Below are 15,639 nucleotides of genomic sequence, written 5' to 3'. Positions count from 1 at the left end.
TACTTATAATTTCTTGTAATAATTATCTATAAAAGTGAAAATTGCAGGATCAGAAGTACCAACCTTGTAAATACGTCTGAATTTCTGATTTCATAAATGTCAAGTAATCATTTTATAGAGGTTTGAACACGTAAGTTTGTATAGTTGCAGTATAAAGTATTAGTGTTTAAAATTGCACTTATAAAATTTAACTTATAAATATGCAACATTTTTATTAAAAAAATAAAAATATGAATAAATGATTATGAAAAAGTATTTAATGTTCGACAATCATTCTATTATTATGCACAAATACTTAATTTTTAAATCGAACGTTAAATTTACATAAGTATTTTATGGTATATTTTTGTAAGTTATAAGTTTTATTAAATTAATTTTATTAATAAAACAGGTACCTAGTGAAAATGATAAAAATACCAGAAGAGATTAATCTTGAAAATTATACTCTGATGCTTCCTTCAGTGGCTGTTGGAAATGTTGGACAATTATGCATTGATCTGTTAATATCTAGTCTGAATTTGCACAAAATTGGAAGTTTATGGAACTCTATGTTTCTTCCAATTTGTGGACTTGATCCTTATGATAAAAAGTCCAATTCTCTTTGTACTACTGCTGACTTTTATCTTGGAACATGTCATAATATAATTCTTTTGCAATTACGTTCACCCTATGTTGGTAATTCAAATGAATTCTTTGATGAATTAGCACAATTTATTCAACGAAAAAGACTTAATAAGGTAGTATAATGTTATACTATTACAAATATTAATTATTTCATTGTTGTGTTAATATAAAAATTATTTTTATAGATAATAATATTAACCAGTAGTTATGACTATGAGTGTGCAAATAGGTCAGAATTTAAAATAAAATATCTTACTTCGGATGAATCTCTATCAAATGACGAAAAACTTCTTAAGAATTTATGTTGGATATCACATATGAAAAGTGTCAAAACAAATTCTACAGAACAATGTTACATTCCTGGTGGTGGATTTGCAAATGGTCTTTACGAATATCTTAAAACATTTGGAATTCCTTGTACAGTCTTATTTAAATATTGTTCAGAAGGAGACAACGTTTCTGATGCATTAGTACTTTTTAAAGGATTGAATGAATGGTTGAATTTAATAAATGACGATATTAACAGTATTAAATATCCATCTTCTTGGGAGTACTTCTTTGGAAATCCACCTTCTCTTGATATGTATTAGATTGTATTCTATTAATTTTGTTCCAATTGTTTAAAAATAAATTATAAAAAAAATTATGTATAAATTAAAATATTAATCTTATAAAAATCACATCCTACTATGAATACAAATATAAGTTCATTTAATATTCATTATAAAAAACAAATTTTGTATTAAAAAAAGATAATAAATTTAATAGTGTTATAGAATAAATTTCATCATTAATTAAATTACAAAATTATATTAAAAGAAACAAAACTCATTTGCTTTTAGTAACGTTTAATTTATATAAAAATTTTAACAAATTTATTGTTTATGAAAAATATTCAAGCAAGAAGCTTGAATTTTGAAGAGAAAGCAGAATATGATACTAAGGCAGCTAAAAGAACAGCAAGGAGTTCCGAGTTAATCCAAGGTCCACGATATATGCCTGGATTATTAAGTACTACAACAACTAATGGTTTCACGCTGTTTGGATCTTCTCCATTTCTTAGTGCTTTACGTATAGCTGCATATCTTTCATCATCGTATAATTTTATATTGTAATCTCCTGAACGTGCTTTTTTCACATCTTCTGTCCAAGAAACCTATGAAATTAAAATTTACCACGATTTTAATTAAATTCTTATAAATTATAAATAATTTTAATTTGACATAAATTCAGTTTCATTTCAAATTTAATTAAATTTTAAGTATATAAATTTTAATAAAGCGTCTTAATACCTGATATTTATTATCAGAACTTAACCTAGCAGCTGGTAATGATTTACCATCAACCTCTGCATACAATGTAATGCCTTTCACACCATTACTACATTTAAGCACAAATTGTGTTGTGAATGCAACATTTGTTAGAATTGTTGCATCTTCTGTAACATATGCAGAGGCAATAACCTCAGGCTTTTGACAAGTTTCGGCAAAAATTTCAGAAATTCCACAAATGAGAATAGAAAAAATTATAAATCGGTTCATCATGTTATTTTATATTTACTTTAATTAATGATTTTCCTTGAATATTATTTATAAATAAATTATACGAATAAAATTAACGTAACGACTGCCAGTTTAAACCATACTAAGTTAAACGTGACTATGTTTGCTTGACTACTTTGTCGCGTATATATGTAAAGTGACACGTAATAAAGTAGTTGGAGACAGTGTTACCAACTTATTTTTGAAACAGTTTATAAACAATATTTTAATTATAAATCTTACAATTAGAAATATATATCATCATTACGTTCTCATATATTATAGAATTATTATTATTTCGCAAAATAGCGAAAAAATCATTTGTAACAAAAATATAATTAGTTCCTAAAAATACAATTTCAACATCATAGAATGTTAATATATAATGGTGTTGTATGTAAATTATTATTACTATTTTTATTCATATTATTATATTACACACTCTGTGCTAAAATAAGATCATTATATATAATTTTATAAAAGTAAATTATAACGTTATAGGATAAATTATAATTAAAGAATTTAATGACGATACTTTGAAGATTGCTTCAATACACTTGAAAAAATATGTTTATTCTAATATTACAAATATACATATATTATTAATTATCAAAAGTTTATAATATAGGCAAACATTATAAGAATATAAGAGAGTATTTGGTTTATAAATACTTGAAAAATCTGTACATGAGATACAGAGTTTGACCAATAATAAAATAATTCTTTAAAAGTTATATTCAATAAAACTTTTAAATATTATATTATATCAATCAAACTATTTTTGTGTTTAAAATACTATAAAAATTATTACTTGAACTACATGTATATATATATATATATATATATAATGTAGTTCAAGTAGTATATATATATATAATGTATTTTAATTAATAAATAATAAAAGCTATATATGATGTATTATATATATAATTATGATAATATTAATGAAAATATCATGTGTGTAATTACTTGACACAAAAGATGTTATATTATCTGCAATAAATAAATTCTGAAACTTGTCAATTATATAAATTTAACTTCTTAAATCTAAACAATTTCCAGATTTCAGAAAGTAATATTGAAAAAAACCATTATATAATTAACTCAGCTAATTTAAAATTCAATTAAATTCATTTCTTTTGTTACTGTATTTAATGCTGTTGACGTTACAACTGATGTAGTAAAGGATCGTACATGAGATCTGAAAGTTGATGCAGGTTCCCATGCTTCATCTCTGATAATTCCTTGATTTCGTGGATACATGAGCAACGGATCTTTCCCTGTTTTCTTGCATAACTTTTCTTGAAGCACTATTAAACGAAATCTCCAATATTCATAACTTGCTTGCTTAAGTGCATTTACCCATTGTTCTACTTGTAATTCTGAACGACCACTTAAAACATGTCTTTTTTCGTATTCATCTCGAAACGCTATACTAAATGCAAATACACCTTCAGTTGCAGCATCAAGGTTAATACTATAATTTTCCAAAATAATTACACCTGCCGGTTGCCTAGTATCAATTTGTCCCAATTCATTGATGTTAAAATAAAATAACAAGTTACATCGTAGTTTGAACCACTTTTCTTTGAATCCTAAAATATAAATAATATAAACGTTAAAAAATAATTTTTATTATTCCAATAATATTAAAATTTTATGAATAAATTAGCCCTTCACAAGCAAGGGTTAATTATCACACTATTCATATAGGAAAGCTGAATCATTCATGCCCATGCCTAATATCTTTTACTACTTTAGGCTTTCAAAAAATGTAAAAACATTTTGAATTACCTAATGAAGTCTTTATTATACAATCAGTTTTTAAGTCAAATCTTTAAATGATCTTTTTTAGGAGAAATAAAAATTTATTTCGAGAAATTCGCATAGGGAACAACACCAAATTGTCTATGGAATATTAGAGAAGTATGAAAATATGCATGGAAAAATAAGAATTTGTAAAAGATTATTGGTTATAAGTAATTAAAGTTAACATTCTTAAAACTAACCTGACTTGTGTGCTCGTTTATGATTTAAACGACCTTCAATATCAGCGGGACCATTACTTGCTTCTGCAAGCTCTTTTTCGTTGAATTTCATAATGATAAAAATCATTTACACTTTATATATTTATTATTACATAAATGCTATCGCATAGTTCTAATACGTATATCACTCATATTCCCTTGTTTTGCTGTTTGTTTCAACTATATTAAAGAATTTGGCTATATTTCTAAAAATTTAGTGCCAAATTGTCAATATTACACAACGTTATATATATTGCATTGTTTGTTTATTATCTTTTATTGATTTTAATATACTTTTTTAATTTATATAAATTATATCAAACACTAATAATTATTAAGGAGTATTAAAATCCATGTTGTATACCAACGTAATGTGAATATGTACTCATGTGTTATTAAACGTCAACACTAAAGTTTGCAGAGTACTCTATCGAAAGTTTGAAATAGCGCGTTTGATCTTTGTAGTCTGAGAAACATACATCACATAGATTTGTCACGTTCTAAAAAAAATTTATTTTATCTTGACTTTTATCTATAAACAACAAATGTGATTCTTTTTAAACAAACGTACATTAACACCGTTTTTTAATAAATCTACTTAACTAAATATGTAAAAGTTAGATAAATAAATAAAGTAATAAAATTGGTCAACCTGAAAGATACGTGTATGATGCATTTCATATGTTTTGCATGCAAAGACGTGTGTGACCGTATAAGTCGTGTATCAAAATTACAATCATTGTAACAAACTTATTTACTAATAGATGTAACATATTTTAACTATCTGTATTTATTTAAAAAACGAATCTTATACTCAGTTCTATGCACATTTTGTAGAAAAGTAGGTTTTAATTATTTTTAATACAATTAGGTAATGGGTTCGTTAACAAGTCGACAGAACGCTGGTGTAGAAGAAGTTGATATTGTTTCAAATCATGCATACAAATATCCTCCTCGTTCGGGTTTGTTGTTATTTTAAAAATATTTTTAAAATATTAAATTGTACAGCTATAAATAAAATTTTGCAGAAATATTAAAAAATATATGTAGGAACTAAACAATTTTTATTCTAATAAGTTACATACTAAAACACATGTATTGCAGAATATTTCGTATCTTATTTAATAAATTTTATTTATTAGGAAGTTATTTTGGTAGTCATTTCATAATGGGTGGTGAACGTTTCGATACGCCACAACCAGAAGCATATCTTTTTGGAGAAAATGCTGATTTGAATTTTTTAGGAAGCCGCCCAACACCTGTAAGAAATAATATTATTATGATAGTATATAAGGTTACATAGTTTTCAGAAACTCATTTTTATTGTAGTTTCCATATCCTCCACCACAAGCTAATGATCCTACTAAAACATTGAAGAGTTTAGTAAACATAAGAAGAGAATCATTAAGATTGGTTCGTAATGTTGATCAAACTTCCACTTCACCTCAATGTCACAATGTTAAACATTATGGAGATGGTGATCTAGATAAAAAATCAAGTCGTTATAATATTGAATTCACATTTGATTGTGATGTAAGATGTGCAATTACAATATATTATTTTTGCACTGAAGAAATAACAACAAAAGGAGTTACGTATGTAATAAATGTTATAAAAGTTTGACATACTATGTAAATTTTATTTTCATATATAATGAAAAGTATAACATTTGTAGATACATACCAAGAGACCCTTCTATGAATTCTGAAACATATTATTACAAGAAAGGTGCCAATCAGTTATTTTCTCAAACATCACATACATTTGATCCAACAGCTTATAGCAAAGAAGATCTATTGTATAATGCTGATAGGGAAGTATGTACGTTTGAAATATCTATATAATAAATTTATAAAACTTTTACATTATGTTTTGTTAATTAATATAGTTACTTGTAGATAATACCAATAGCAATTCATTGTGTAGCAGAAGAAGGCTCAGATGAACCAAAACAGTCTCATACTACTATTGCAGTTGTTGAGAAACATTCGGATGGAACATATGTATTAAAAGCTCTTAAACAAAAGCTTTATGTTGATGGTCTTTGTTATCTACTTCAAGAAATATATGGAATTGAAAACAAAAACGCAGAGAATGCAAAAGTATAAAATATTATATAACTAACACTTTTTATTTTTATATTTGTTTCACTGTAATTTATTTTTTAGCAACAAGGTAGTGATGAAGATACAGATGATAATGGATCAGAATGTGTTATTTGTATGTGTGATGTGCGAGATACTTTAATATTACCATGTAGACATCTGTGTCTATGTAATAGTTGTGCAGATTCTCTTCGATATCAAGCAAACAATTGTCCAATATGTCGGGCTCCTTTCAGAGCTCTTCTTCAAATTAAAGCTCTTCAGAAAGCAACTGGTGCTATTATATCAAATCCACCATTACCAGAGGTCAATATTTACTCAAGTAATTATAAAAATATATTTAAATACATGTACACATGTATATTCTATTTTAGTAATAATAGACTTTTCTCTTATTTGGCAAAAAAAAGTGTTACATTTTTTTTAGGGAAGTTGTGAAAATATACCAGCTGGATATGAAGCTGTATCATTAATAGAAGCTTTAAATGGTCCATATATTCCAAGAACTGCTGTTCTTGCTCCAGAATCTCCAGATACCCCCGATACAGATACAGCTAATGCAATTCAAGCAGCTGAAGCATTAAATAGGTAAAATAATGTTAGTTCAATTTCTTAACATATTTAATTTATGTTACTTAAGTATGTTAAGAACATTTAATTTAATTATAATATTTGACTTAATATTTAATTTATGTTAATAATTTAAATTTTAATTTAAAAGATCTATAGAACGTACACCCGTATCAAAACATGTATCTTCAAAAGAAGGAGATATATCCGCAAGGACGAGTGGTACTACATGTCCTACTCCAGAATTTCGAATGTCTGTTTTATTAGCTAGAGATGAACACTCAGGATCACAGAAAGATTTGCATAATCGATCTCCAGCAATGAGGATGAAAAATTCTGCACATTTACGAGAAAAGGCAGTGCTACGGTCACGAGATACTCTTAGACTTGTTAATGAAAAGCAACCAGTTTCTCTTTACGAGGTACCCTATTGACGTTCAATTTTTAATATTTTTTTTTTTATTTCACAGTGCTCAATAAAATATTAAAAATATAGTTTTATTACGTTGTCCAAATAAATCAGTACTTACAGGGACAAGGACAAGATGAAGACAGTGAGGCAGAAAAATTATCCCCATTGTTAGATGCAGCAACCAGTACAGAAGCACTTGATACTCATAGTCGCGGAATATGTGATATAGATATCGATGACGAAATTCAGAATACAGAAAATGAAAATGATGCTGATATTACATGTCATTCACATTAAAAATAAATATCTCCATACAATAATATGTAATCGTATCTTCTAAAAAAGATACACATTTAATTAATTTTTATAAGAGTATACATTTCTTTGAAATTTTAATTGTAAATTGTAAATATAATATTAATTGTAAATTAAAATTAATTATATTTATAATTATTGGCTAGAAATTTATATTTGTTTAATTATTTAAAAGTTACATGTAATTATACTATTGCTTGATAAAAATTTATATACCTTCTAGAAGAAATAAAATTATTTCATAAATTTTCGAATTAACTAAATATTAAAGATATAAAATTTAACTTTAACAAGTAAATAACAATCAGAGTTAATGGTATAATATGAAATTGTAAAATGAGAGTAACAACACAGAATGCTTGTTTTCAGTTTATTTAATGAAATAAAAGCTTCAATTGTTTTGTTTAAGCAGTTGCGAGAACTTGTCTAAACTTCTTCCACTGTTCAAGAGGTCCATGTTCTGGCAAATATTTGACATTGCAACCATCTGGAGCTAAACGACCCGCTGCTTTCAGGTCTTCATATTCAGTACGATCATATTTTGTAAATCCCCATTTCTTTGAAACATAAATTTTCTGACGACCGGGAAATTTAAATTTTGCGCGACGCAATGCCTCAACTACAGCCGCCTTATGACGATCGGATGAACGTACACTCATAATAGGCTGTCCAATGTGTACTCTAGCTACAGTACCTTGTGGTTTACCAAAAGCACCACGCATACCTGTTTGAAGTCTGAAAAAATATAAAATATTTGTTGAAATTGAGCTGAACATACGATTATGATTATGATAATAAACAATATAAAGAGAATTTAAATTATAATTTGTATCTATGTACCTGTCAGCTCCAGCACATGATAACATTTTATTGATGCGAATAACATGGAATGGATGGAGTCTCATACGAATATGAAACTGATCTTTTCCAGCATTTTTCACCATGTACTTATTTGCACAAATACGTCCAGCTTCAAGAGCCTCAGAACTAAGTTGTTCATATTCGTCCGATACCAAATGCACACACAATGGAAAATCTTCTACAGAGGCTTTCTTTTTTCCAAGATCAAAGATACGTATCTTGGGATCAGGCACACCTCTGCAGAATCTTGATTTAGGATAAGGTTTGTTCTTACAATACCGATAACTATTAAGAAAAATACAAATATAAGTTGTATAATAAATGATTATAAACAATAATATTGTAACATTAAATTTAGTAATATAAAAAATATATGTGATAACTTTCTTCTGTATTATCATAATTTATAATTCTATGTAATATATTATGTATAAAAGTTAGTATCTACATATTTTGTTGAAGCATTAATAAAGAAAATAAATTTGTATAATACGTACCATCTAGCTGGTCTGCGCCCCATATTGGCTATCACAAATAAACAAAAATATTAATTTTATCAAATAAAAAAATAATACTTGTATAAGCTTGTTTAATAAATTAAAATAATAAAAAATGGAAGGATGAATGATATATGCTTGGATATTTTAAGATTACAACAAATTAGTATCAAACACGCACCTGGTTGCGTAGCTCTTACAGACCTTGAACAAGAAGAAAATTCGTTACTCTGAATGAAGTTATAAACGAAGAACGTGAAGTTAGTTGCAACTAGAAAGTTACTATTTAAGGATAATTTTTAATCAACGACAGGTTTTTAGTGATAAAAACCATAGAAATGCAATAGAAATGTTATAACTATAATATGTATTGTTTGTACTTTATTTATAATGTTATAATGGAATCGGAATTGTCGGAAGAAACTGCTTTACGTTCTCAATTTACAGTGGATGATTTGGATATTGAAATATTGCCACTTATATATGAGATAATTCGGAGGTTTGTATATTTTAATAATTTGACAATGAAAATACTTTTATTATGACATTAAATTATTTCAAAATAAAAATATAACCTTTGTCTGTTTTGTTATTTGAATATTATTTCTAGTTTTCTATATACCTGATTATAAATGTATAATTTTCTATATATCAGTGTATAAATTTAATTTCGAAATCATTTGTAAATATTTATTTATAACAAATTTTTAAATGATAACAAAACAGTACTTGAGTTTTTTTATTCACAAGTGTTAATATGTTGGTACAGTTATACATAAATTAAAATATGTGTATGTATTGAAGTATATTTACAAAAAGTATATTTTTAAAATAAAATCTATAATTGTAGATTTGTATGTATCAGAGTACATATAGTTTCTAAAGATTTTATTATACGATGTATGTTATATGTATTCTTATATGTATGTTATATGTATTCTTAATTTTATTTTTAGTGTTGAAAAAGATCCACATGACACCACACAGAAAGCTAAAGAGTCTCAAGATACAAGTCATAAAATATTAGAACTTCAAAAGAAATTAGATTCTGCAAGAGCACAGGTAAAGTACTTTATCTTAGATTTTTAGAATAAATAAATTTTTAGATTAAACAAAAATACATTGTATAATATTACGTTAAAACAATATAGTTTTTATATTTTATAGATTAAAAAATTACCAGGAATAGAATATAGTAAAGAAGAACAGTTACAAAAACTTGAAACTCTACGTAAACAACTTAGGCTTAAACGAGAACTTTTACTGAAATATCGTAACATGTGTACATTTGAAGTTCCTAAAGTATAAATATCTTTGTTTGTTTAAAAAAAATATTGTAATTATGGGCTTTTTACGTATGTTATTTACATATTTAATGCGCAATGAACAATTAATTGATAAATTAGCAAATACAAAACCAATTAGGCGATCTGCACAGTTTGTAGCATATTTAATACTTCAAAGTAAAACACATGGTATTTATTTACCCTTTAATCGTAAGAGATTTGTTAGACAATTAAGAATGTTTACAAATACCATTAAACAAAAGTTAGAAGAAACAAAAAATGAAATAAAAAAAAATCCACCTAAGTAGTTTTTGTATATATTTAGAGTTGCAAATAGCAAACAATGTGATAAAGAAAGATTTATCAAAGTAGTTCTTGTAAAAATAAGTTATAGTTATTTTAGACTTGGTTTAGTTACAAAAAATTAAATTTGTAACAATTTCTGTATAAGAAGACAATAAAAAGATATGGATATTTAGTTTTTAAAATTTATTGTCATTCAGCATAAAAATAAATTTGAATTTTACTTCTATATTTCCTTTTTTTTCATAGTATAATATACGAAAATAGAGATTACTCATATATTTTACACTGCATTTATAAAATAATATCTTATATACTTATTAATAGTAATTAAATAATTATCTTTCTTTTTTTGTTTTATTATTATTACGATATTGTTAATATCTATTTTAGTGTTTTAAATTTTGTTTCATGTTTTCAATTCATAAGTTTTATGTTCTCGTGCAATATTTTTATTCCTCGGTCAACATTTGCTTTGTTATTAGTTTATATTTTTCTTCTATTATTAAAAAACTTTATATGAATTTGTTATAAGACATTAATAATAATTATAATTAATATAATATAGAAGTCAAAGAAAGATAAATGAAATGTTTTATATATAGATTACTATTTTATTTACTTAATACTATTTTAAGATACACTTGTGTTTATAAAAATAAAACACTTTGTGAATAACAACGTATATTTCTTCATACGTTTTAAAAACATTTTTAAATTTTTGATAATTTAGTCAAAATGTGAAAGACAATTTGTACTCTAATAGGGTTGAAAGCACAATGTGCGTTTTATATATATATAAAACAGGGTTTCTTTTTACACTTTAAGGTAAAAATCACAATCCTTCGGGATATAAATAACCCCCAAACTAGATGAAATTGCCATTATTATGTATCATAATCTTACATATATTTTAATATAAATAACTACTAAATAATATATTAATTTTATATATAAACAATGTACTTTGCACTTTTTGAAAATAAACTAAAAAATTGTAATTTTTTTAAAAATTTAAATTATTAAAAAATAAGGATTTTTTAAGAATAAAAAGTGGTTGTTATTAATTTTCAAAAATTATAAAATAAGCTATATATAGAGAATGTGTATACGTATATACATGTTTAAGAGTTTTGTACATAAAACAATTCATAGTTTTGTGGGAGGATTTTGTTCTGACAGCGGTTGAATAATACTATTTACAGTATTGTGAGATCGTCCTCCTTTCCGTCCTCTATTTTTTTTATTTTGACGTTTGTTAGTTTTTTGTAACAAATTTTCTTGCTTCGATGTCTGTCCTTCAAATGAAGAATTTGTTTCAGTCGCATCTAATGACTAATGCAAAAATTTATGTTTATAATTATTTAAAATTCCCATATTTCTATATAAGAGTAATATTACGTACTTGGATTGCAGATGATGAGCTTTGCCGATTTTGAGATATTTTATTTGATTTATTAGCTCTAGACGTTTGTATCACCGTAGTACTAGAATGTGGAATAAGTGTCACTACATTTCCCACTGCTTTAGTACGACCTTCTCTAAATACTATTCTTTGTCCTGGTTTCATATATTCAGGATGCTTTATAAATCTAAAGCGTACTAAAGCTTTGTCTCCTGTTCTTAAACAATCTTGCGACATAGATATTATAGATGCTGTTTGTCTTATACTTCCACAATGCACTAAAAATGATTTTCAATAATTTTAAATATGAGAATATAATGGATTATAATTCAAAATTCAAACAAAAAAAAAAAAAAAAAAGAGAATTACCCATTGCTTGGTAACAAGAACTTATTGTTGTAGGATGATGCAGTACAAGAATTTCTCCCTCAAATTCCCAACAAGCTTGTGGATTTAATGCTTGTGCGACCATCACCATACCTTTTCTAATTTGTGATCTTTTAATTTTTTTCAATGCAAAACTAGCAGTTTGACCACCTCTTACTTCACGAACAGGCATTCTCTTCCTATGTATACTTTTTACTGCAATCGGAATAAAACGACCTAAAGGATCGGGTCCTAATAATAGAATATCGTTTAATTTTATAACACCTTTCAATGTTGTGCCAGAAACTACAGTACCAACTCCCTAAAAAGATATAGAAATAAAAATGAAGACAATTTTTCATTTCATAATTAATTTTTAGTGTTAGTGTTAGTACATCATAAATCTAATATTTCATAACTAAAGTTATAATATAATACTTACTGGTACTGAGTATGTATCGTCTATTTGAAATTCTGCTGGTTCATCTTCGTGACTAATCATTCTTGCAGTTAATAAATTTAAAAACATTTTAAGAAGGTTTAAATTTTCTCCTGTTACGTTCGAGACTTGAAAAATAGGACATAATCTGTTTAAATATATTAATAATTAAAATATCGATAAACTTATATAGGAATAGTGTATCAAATAAAAACTGACCGTTCTGATACAAAATTAGTAGCACTAACAACAACATCATCAGCTGTTTTTACTGTAACAGGTACTTTTCTACAACCTGGAGACTTTAAGATTCTTATTAATAGTCTTAAGTTTTCTTGCAATATATTTGGTGGACACATATCAATTTTTGTAACTACAACAAATACTGGAACTGATAAAGCTAAAGCCAAACCCAGATGTTCCTTTGTCATTCCAACAATACCAGCATTTGCTCCAACCATTAACATACCTAAACATTAAAAAATTAAATTAATATTAAAATACACAAAGAATTATTAAATAAAATTATTACAAAATTTTACCAAAATCAGGCGCATGTCCTGTCATTCCAAAAACAGTTGTTTTCAAATATCTTTCATGTCCAGCAAGATCAATGAATGTAATAACTTTAGAAGATTTTTCACATATTTTAACCCAATCCAGAGATCCATGCTCTGGCTTATTCACTACATTACCTAAAATGCAAAATATACGATTACACACGTATTATGATACACACAATATATAGATGTAATATTTGATATTTAATTCATCAGTTTTCATACCAACGCTATCAAATCCAAGAATATCATTTCCAACTGAACTAGTACGTCCTGTTTCAGCTTCATGTTTATGTCGAAATAACTTTTGACGTGCTAAGCCTCGACCATTATCAAGTTCTCCATGTGTTAATACACCTAAAAGTGTTGATTTTCCAGCATCAACATTGCCAACAACAGCCACTCTGTAATTAAAATCTATTGAACTAAGTTTTTCCCCACAAGTATTATACGTTATTGTCATCCACCATATCTAAAATAAAAACCTGATTTCCAAAAAATCCTGTCTATCTAAACGCCTTCGTACTAGATATTGACCTATAAGACCTTGATCTACTTTACTTTGACGTAAAAGTACACAGTCTGCTTCTAATGTTGCAGCAAGAGATTGTAAAGTAGCAACAGATGCTTCATATTCATCTTCTTTTAAACCATCTTCTGAACCATCTAAGATGAGATAAATTACAAATATTTCTATGAATATAAACAAAAATTACATACGAACCTTCACCAATACCAATATCAAAAATTGTTTCACTACCACCATCTTGAATTCTTTCTCTTAAGCGTCTAAGTAACAATTCATATTGGTCCTCTGATGGACTTACTAAAACATTCTGAAATCAATTACAATTCGTCATTGACATAAAATTTGTCTCACTGAAATAAAGTTTCAGTAAACATACCTTTCCTCTGATGCTAGAGTAATCTACGTTGGAAGTAGATGCATGATCATTCTCATGTAACTGTCTTATATTTGGTATTATTATAGGTCCATTCCCTGCCATATCTTACTTTTGTATTATATTTTTATGGTACAGTAAGTTATATTTATTGATAAAATGTGATCACTTATCACATTAAAAATTTGAACTATTTACTGATACGTTCGTATAATAAAAAACATCTTCCAGTATTTAAATCCAAATCTTATTCTATAGACTCTTGATATTAGTACATACATACTAACTAATGTATCTCCATTTTTGTGATTTCAATATTAATTCAACGTTAAACGAATGAAATATAAAGTTTGTATAAATATCTTGCACGTGTCGTTTGTTGCTCAACTAAAATGTAAAAAAAAAATAAATATAAAATTCAATGTATATGTAATTCGTATTTTTAATTCACACACGTAAAAAAAAACCGATTTGTCTAACCTAAACTTTTAACATTCGATGTGTATAACTATGTATAGATTCGTGCAACAATAATTTGAGTAATGAGATTTACACAATCTTTAAAAACGGTCTTGATTTTTCTGTCACAGAAATCTACGTCTGAATTTGTATAAAAAAAGAAAACTGTTTCAATGGATCCTTTACGTGAATGACAATTTGTTTATCTTCGGAGGAACGTGTCACCAACATACTGCTAAGTTGTCATATATATAACTCGAGTGCGAGACAACACAAACAAGAAACAATATGAAATCTAAGCAGATCGTTTACATAAGTGTGATTATATTTTTTTTTTTACCTGTTACAATATAACCTGTTAACTACCGTTTCTTTGCGTAATCACAAAACTAAATGTGTAACGCGCGATTGAAACTATTGTGACGGGCTTACGAAAAAGCTGTCAACGATTGCGCGATCTCATTCCATCCAAGATGATGATCTAACAAAGATCTAAAGCGATTACGCATATGCGCCTAGGTAGATTGTAAACGGTCGACGATACATATCGATGGTTCAAGTGATACGATACTCTCGATGTTCCTTTCGCGATTGACTCCTTCGCTTACGCGAAATTCATTCATGAAATCAAAGCTTTTTAAATCGAACATATCCTCTGAAATACGGATACAATGAGATACGACGAAAATTCTTATTATTAACAACGTATTTAAATTAACAGTAAATAAAAATAAAAATACACTGAATGTTGGTGAAATATTATTTCTATTAAAATACATTAGAACGTCTACATGTAATTTAATTAAACACTGTTATACATATTCATAAAAATTGTGATATCTTTATGAATCTCTTGCACTACGTACGACACATCCCTTCGAATTGCAGTGTACAAATTCAATTATAAAAATCAATGTTTTTGTTACGAAGAATTAAGGTTTCTATGTATAAAAAGTAACTATACGTC

At 26.6% G+C, this 15,639-nt stretch overlaps 6 protein-coding genes across 16 annotated transcripts; 3 read left to right on the top strand and 3 right to left on the bottom strand.

The window, feature by feature from the left end:
* Window positions 1–47: 47 nt before the first annotated feature.
* LOC122532070 (proteasome assembly chaperone 2) lies at window positions 48–1,340 on the top strand. 4 transcript variants are annotated; one of them, XM_043660509.1, is made up of 3 exons: window positions 48–130; window positions 392–737; window positions 810–1,339. In XM_043660509.1, the coding sequence occupies exons 2-3, from the start codon at window positions 405–407 to the stop codon at window positions 1,212–1,214; spliced, it is 738 nt and encodes a 245-aa protein (XP_043516444.1). In that variant the 5' UTR covers window positions 48–130; window positions 392–404; the 3' UTR covers window positions 1,215–1,339. The 4 variants fall into 4 exon arrangements, with proteins under 4 accessions (XP_043516444.1, XP_043516445.1, XP_043516446.1 ...); XM_043660510.1 differs by having other exon boundaries at window positions 80–134; XM_043660511.1 differs by lacking the exon at window positions 48–130 and adding an exon at window positions 135–156.
* A 115-nt stretch (window positions 1,341–1,455) lies between these two features.
* Window positions 1,456–4,604, bottom strand: LOC122532069 (translocon-associated protein subunit delta). 2 transcript variants are annotated; one of them, XM_043660506.1, is made up of 3 exons: window positions 4,175–4,604; window positions 3,360–3,760; window positions 1,456–1,780 (listed from the first exon to the last, which is right to left on the bottom strand). In XM_043660506.1, the coding sequence occupies exons 1-3, from the start codon at window positions 4,278–4,280 to the stop codon at window positions 1,520–1,522; spliced, it is 768 nt and encodes a 255-aa protein (XP_043516441.1). In that variant the 5' UTR covers window positions 4,281–4,604; the 3' UTR covers window positions 1,456–1,519. The 2 variants fall into 2 exon arrangements, with proteins under 2 accessions (XP_043516441.1, XP_043516442.1); XM_043660507.1 differs by lacking the exons at window positions 3,360–3,760; window positions 4,175–4,604 and adding an exon at window positions 1,917–2,317.
* A 228-nt stretch (window positions 4,605–4,832) lies between these two features.
* LOC122532065 (E3 ubiquitin ligase Rnf157) lies at window positions 4,833–7,672 on the top strand. 5 transcript variants are annotated; one of them, XM_043660501.1, is made up of 10 exons: window positions 4,833–4,857; window positions 5,064–5,154; window positions 5,335–5,453; window positions 5,522–5,787; window positions 5,868–6,009; window positions 6,091–6,294; window positions 6,361–6,603; window positions 6,725–6,885; window positions 7,019–7,289; window positions 7,391–7,672. In XM_043660501.1, the coding sequence occupies exons 2-10, from the start codon at window positions 5,067–5,069 to the stop codon at window positions 7,574–7,576; spliced, it is 1,680 nt and encodes a 559-aa protein (XP_043516436.1). In that variant the 5' UTR covers window positions 4,833–4,857; window positions 5,064–5,066; the 3' UTR covers window positions 7,577–7,672. The 5 variants fall into 5 exon arrangements, with proteins under 5 accessions (XP_043516436.1, XP_043516432.1, XP_043516437.1 ...); XM_043660498.1 differs by lacking the exon at window positions 4,833–4,857 and adding an exon at window positions 4,893–4,958; XM_043660499.1 differs by lacking the exon at window positions 4,833–4,857 and adding an exon at window positions 4,915–4,933.
* Window positions 7,673–7,953: 281 nt separating this feature from the next.
* LOC122532073 (60S ribosomal protein L10) lies at window positions 7,954–9,208 on the bottom strand. The gene is made up of 4 exons (XM_043660514.1): window positions 9,134–9,208; window positions 8,953–8,980; window positions 8,435–8,740; window positions 7,954–8,329 (listed from the first exon to the last, which is right to left on the bottom strand). Exons 2-4 carry the CDS (start codon window positions 8,973–8,975, stop codon window positions 7,999–8,001), a joined length of 660 nt encoding a protein of 219 aa, XP_043516449.1. The 5' UTR covers window positions 8,976–8,980; window positions 9,134–9,208; the 3' UTR covers window positions 7,954–7,998.
* Window positions 9,209–9,290: 82 nt separating this feature from the next.
* Window positions 9,291–10,565, top strand: LOC122532074 (mediator of RNA polymerase II transcription subunit 9). The gene is made up of 3 exons (XM_043660515.1): window positions 9,291–9,451; window positions 9,909–10,014; window positions 10,120–10,565. Exons 1-3 carry the CDS (start codon window positions 9,318–9,320, stop codon window positions 10,258–10,260), a joined length of 381 nt encoding a protein of 126 aa, XP_043516450.1. The 5' UTR covers window positions 9,291–9,317; the 3' UTR covers window positions 10,261–10,565.
* Window positions 10,566–11,618: 1,053 nt separating this feature from the next.
* On the bottom strand, window positions 11,619–15,251 carry LOC122532032 (GTP-binding protein 1). 3 transcript variants are annotated; one of them, XM_043660443.1, is made up of 11 exons: window positions 15,013–15,251; window positions 14,217–14,600; window positions 14,036–14,147; window positions 13,797–13,977; window positions 13,537–13,715; window positions 13,294–13,446; window positions 12,971–13,220; window positions 12,755–12,899; window positions 12,427–12,634; window positions 11,947–12,224; window positions 11,619–11,876 (listed from the first exon to the last, which is right to left on the bottom strand). In XM_043660443.1, exons 2-11 carry the CDS (start codon window positions 14,316–14,318, stop codon window positions 11,691–11,693), a joined length of 1,794 nt encoding a protein of 597 aa, XP_043516378.1. In that variant the 5' UTR covers window positions 14,319–14,600; window positions 15,013–15,251; the 3' UTR covers window positions 11,619–11,690. The 3 variants fall into 3 exon arrangements, with proteins under 3 accessions (XP_043516378.1, XP_043516375.1, XP_043516376.1); XM_043660440.1 differs by having other exon boundaries at window positions 12,316–12,634; window positions 15,013–15,245; XM_043660441.1 differs by lacking the exon at window positions 15,013–15,251 and adding an exon at window positions 14,694–14,946 and having other exon boundaries at window positions 12,316–12,634.
* Between the last annotated feature and the right edge of the window lie 388 nt (window positions 15,252–15,639).

The sequence above is a fragment of the Frieseomelitta varia genome, unplaced genomic scaffold (assembly GCF_011392965.1).
Source record: "Frieseomelitta varia isolate USP_RPSP 00005682 unplaced genomic scaffold, Fvar_1.2 scaffold_433, whole genome shotgun sequence".
Lineage (NCBI taxonomy): Eukaryota > Metazoa > Arthropoda > Insecta > Hymenoptera > Apidae > Frieseomelitta > Frieseomelitta varia.
This window is presented reverse-complemented; position numbering and strand designations above follow the sequence as displayed.

What these genes read in the sequence shown, in the direction of transcription:
- LOC122532074 (XM_043660515.1), top strand. Translation starts at nt 9,318, where the DNA reads ATGTATTGTTTGTACTTTATTTATAATGTTATAATGGAATCGGAATTG. An exon ending in ATATATGAGATAATTCGGAG is followed by an intron (nt 9,452 to 9,908) that starts GTTTGTATATTT and finishes TTTTATTTTTAG; the next exon opens with TGTTGAAAAAGATCCACATG. An exon ending in TAGATTCTGCAAGAGCACAG is followed by an intron (nt 10,015 to 10,119) that starts GTAAAGTACTTT and finishes TATATTTTATAG; the next exon opens with ATTAAAAAATTACCAGGAAT.
- LOC122532070 (XM_043660508.1), top strand. An exon ending in AACGAAAAAGACTTAATAAG is followed by an intron (nt 738 to 809) that starts GTAGTATAATGT and finishes TTATTTTTATAG; the next exon opens with ATAATAATATTAACCAGTAG.
- LOC122532065 (XM_043660501.1), top strand. Translation starts at nt 5,067, where the DNA reads ATGGGTTCGTTAACAAGTCGACAGAACGCTGGTGTAGAAGAAGTTGAT. An exon ending in CAAATATCCTCCTCGTTCGG is followed by an intron (nt 5,155 to 5,334) that starts GTTTGTTGTTAT and finishes TTTATTTATTAG; the next exon opens with GAAGTTATTTTGGTAGTCAT. An exon ending in GCAGCTGAAGCATTAAATAG is followed by an intron (nt 6,886 to 7,018) that starts GTAAAATAATGT and finishes TTAATTTAAAAG; the next exon opens with ATCTATAGAACGTACACCCG.
- LOC122532032 (XM_043660440.1), bottom strand. Translation starts at nt 14,318, where the DNA reads ATGGCAGGGAATGGACCTATAATAATACCAAATATAAGACAGTTACAT. An exon ending in ACTCTAGCATCAGAGGAAAG is followed by an intron (nt 14,148 to 14,216) that starts GTATGTTTACTG and finishes AATTGATTTCAG; the next exon opens with AATGTTTTAGTAAGTCCATC. An exon ending in CAGGATTTTTTGGAAATCAG is followed by an intron (nt 13,716 to 13,796) that starts GTTTTTATTTTA and finishes TTTTAATTACAG; the next exon opens with AGTGGCTGTTGTTGGCAATG.
- LOC122532073 (XM_043660514.1), bottom strand. Translation starts at nt 8,975, where the DNA reads ATGGGGCGCAGACCAGCTAGATG. An exon ending in GGGCGCAGACCAGCTAGATG is followed by an intron (nt 8,741 to 8,952) that starts GTACGTATTATA and finishes TTTTCTTAATAG; the next exon opens with TTATCGGTATTGTAAGAACA. An exon ending in TCATGTGCTGGAGCTGACAG is followed by an intron (nt 8,330 to 8,434) that starts GTACATAGATAC and finishes ATATTTTTTCAG; the next exon opens with ACTTCAAACAGGTATGCGTG.
- LOC122532069 (XM_043660506.1), bottom strand. Translation starts at nt 4,280, where the DNA reads ATGATTTTTATCATTATGAAATTCAACGAAAAAGAGCTTGCAGAAGCA. An exon ending in TAAACGAGCACACAAGTCAG is followed by an intron (nt 3,761 to 4,174) that starts GTTAGTTTTAAG and finishes TTTATATTTTAG; the next exon opens with GATTCAAAGAAAAGTGGTTC. An exon ending in CATCAACTTTCAGATCTCAT is followed by an intron (nt 1,781 to 3,359) that starts GTACGATCCTTT and finishes TTAATTTCATAG; the next exon opens with GTTTCTTGGACAGAAGATGT.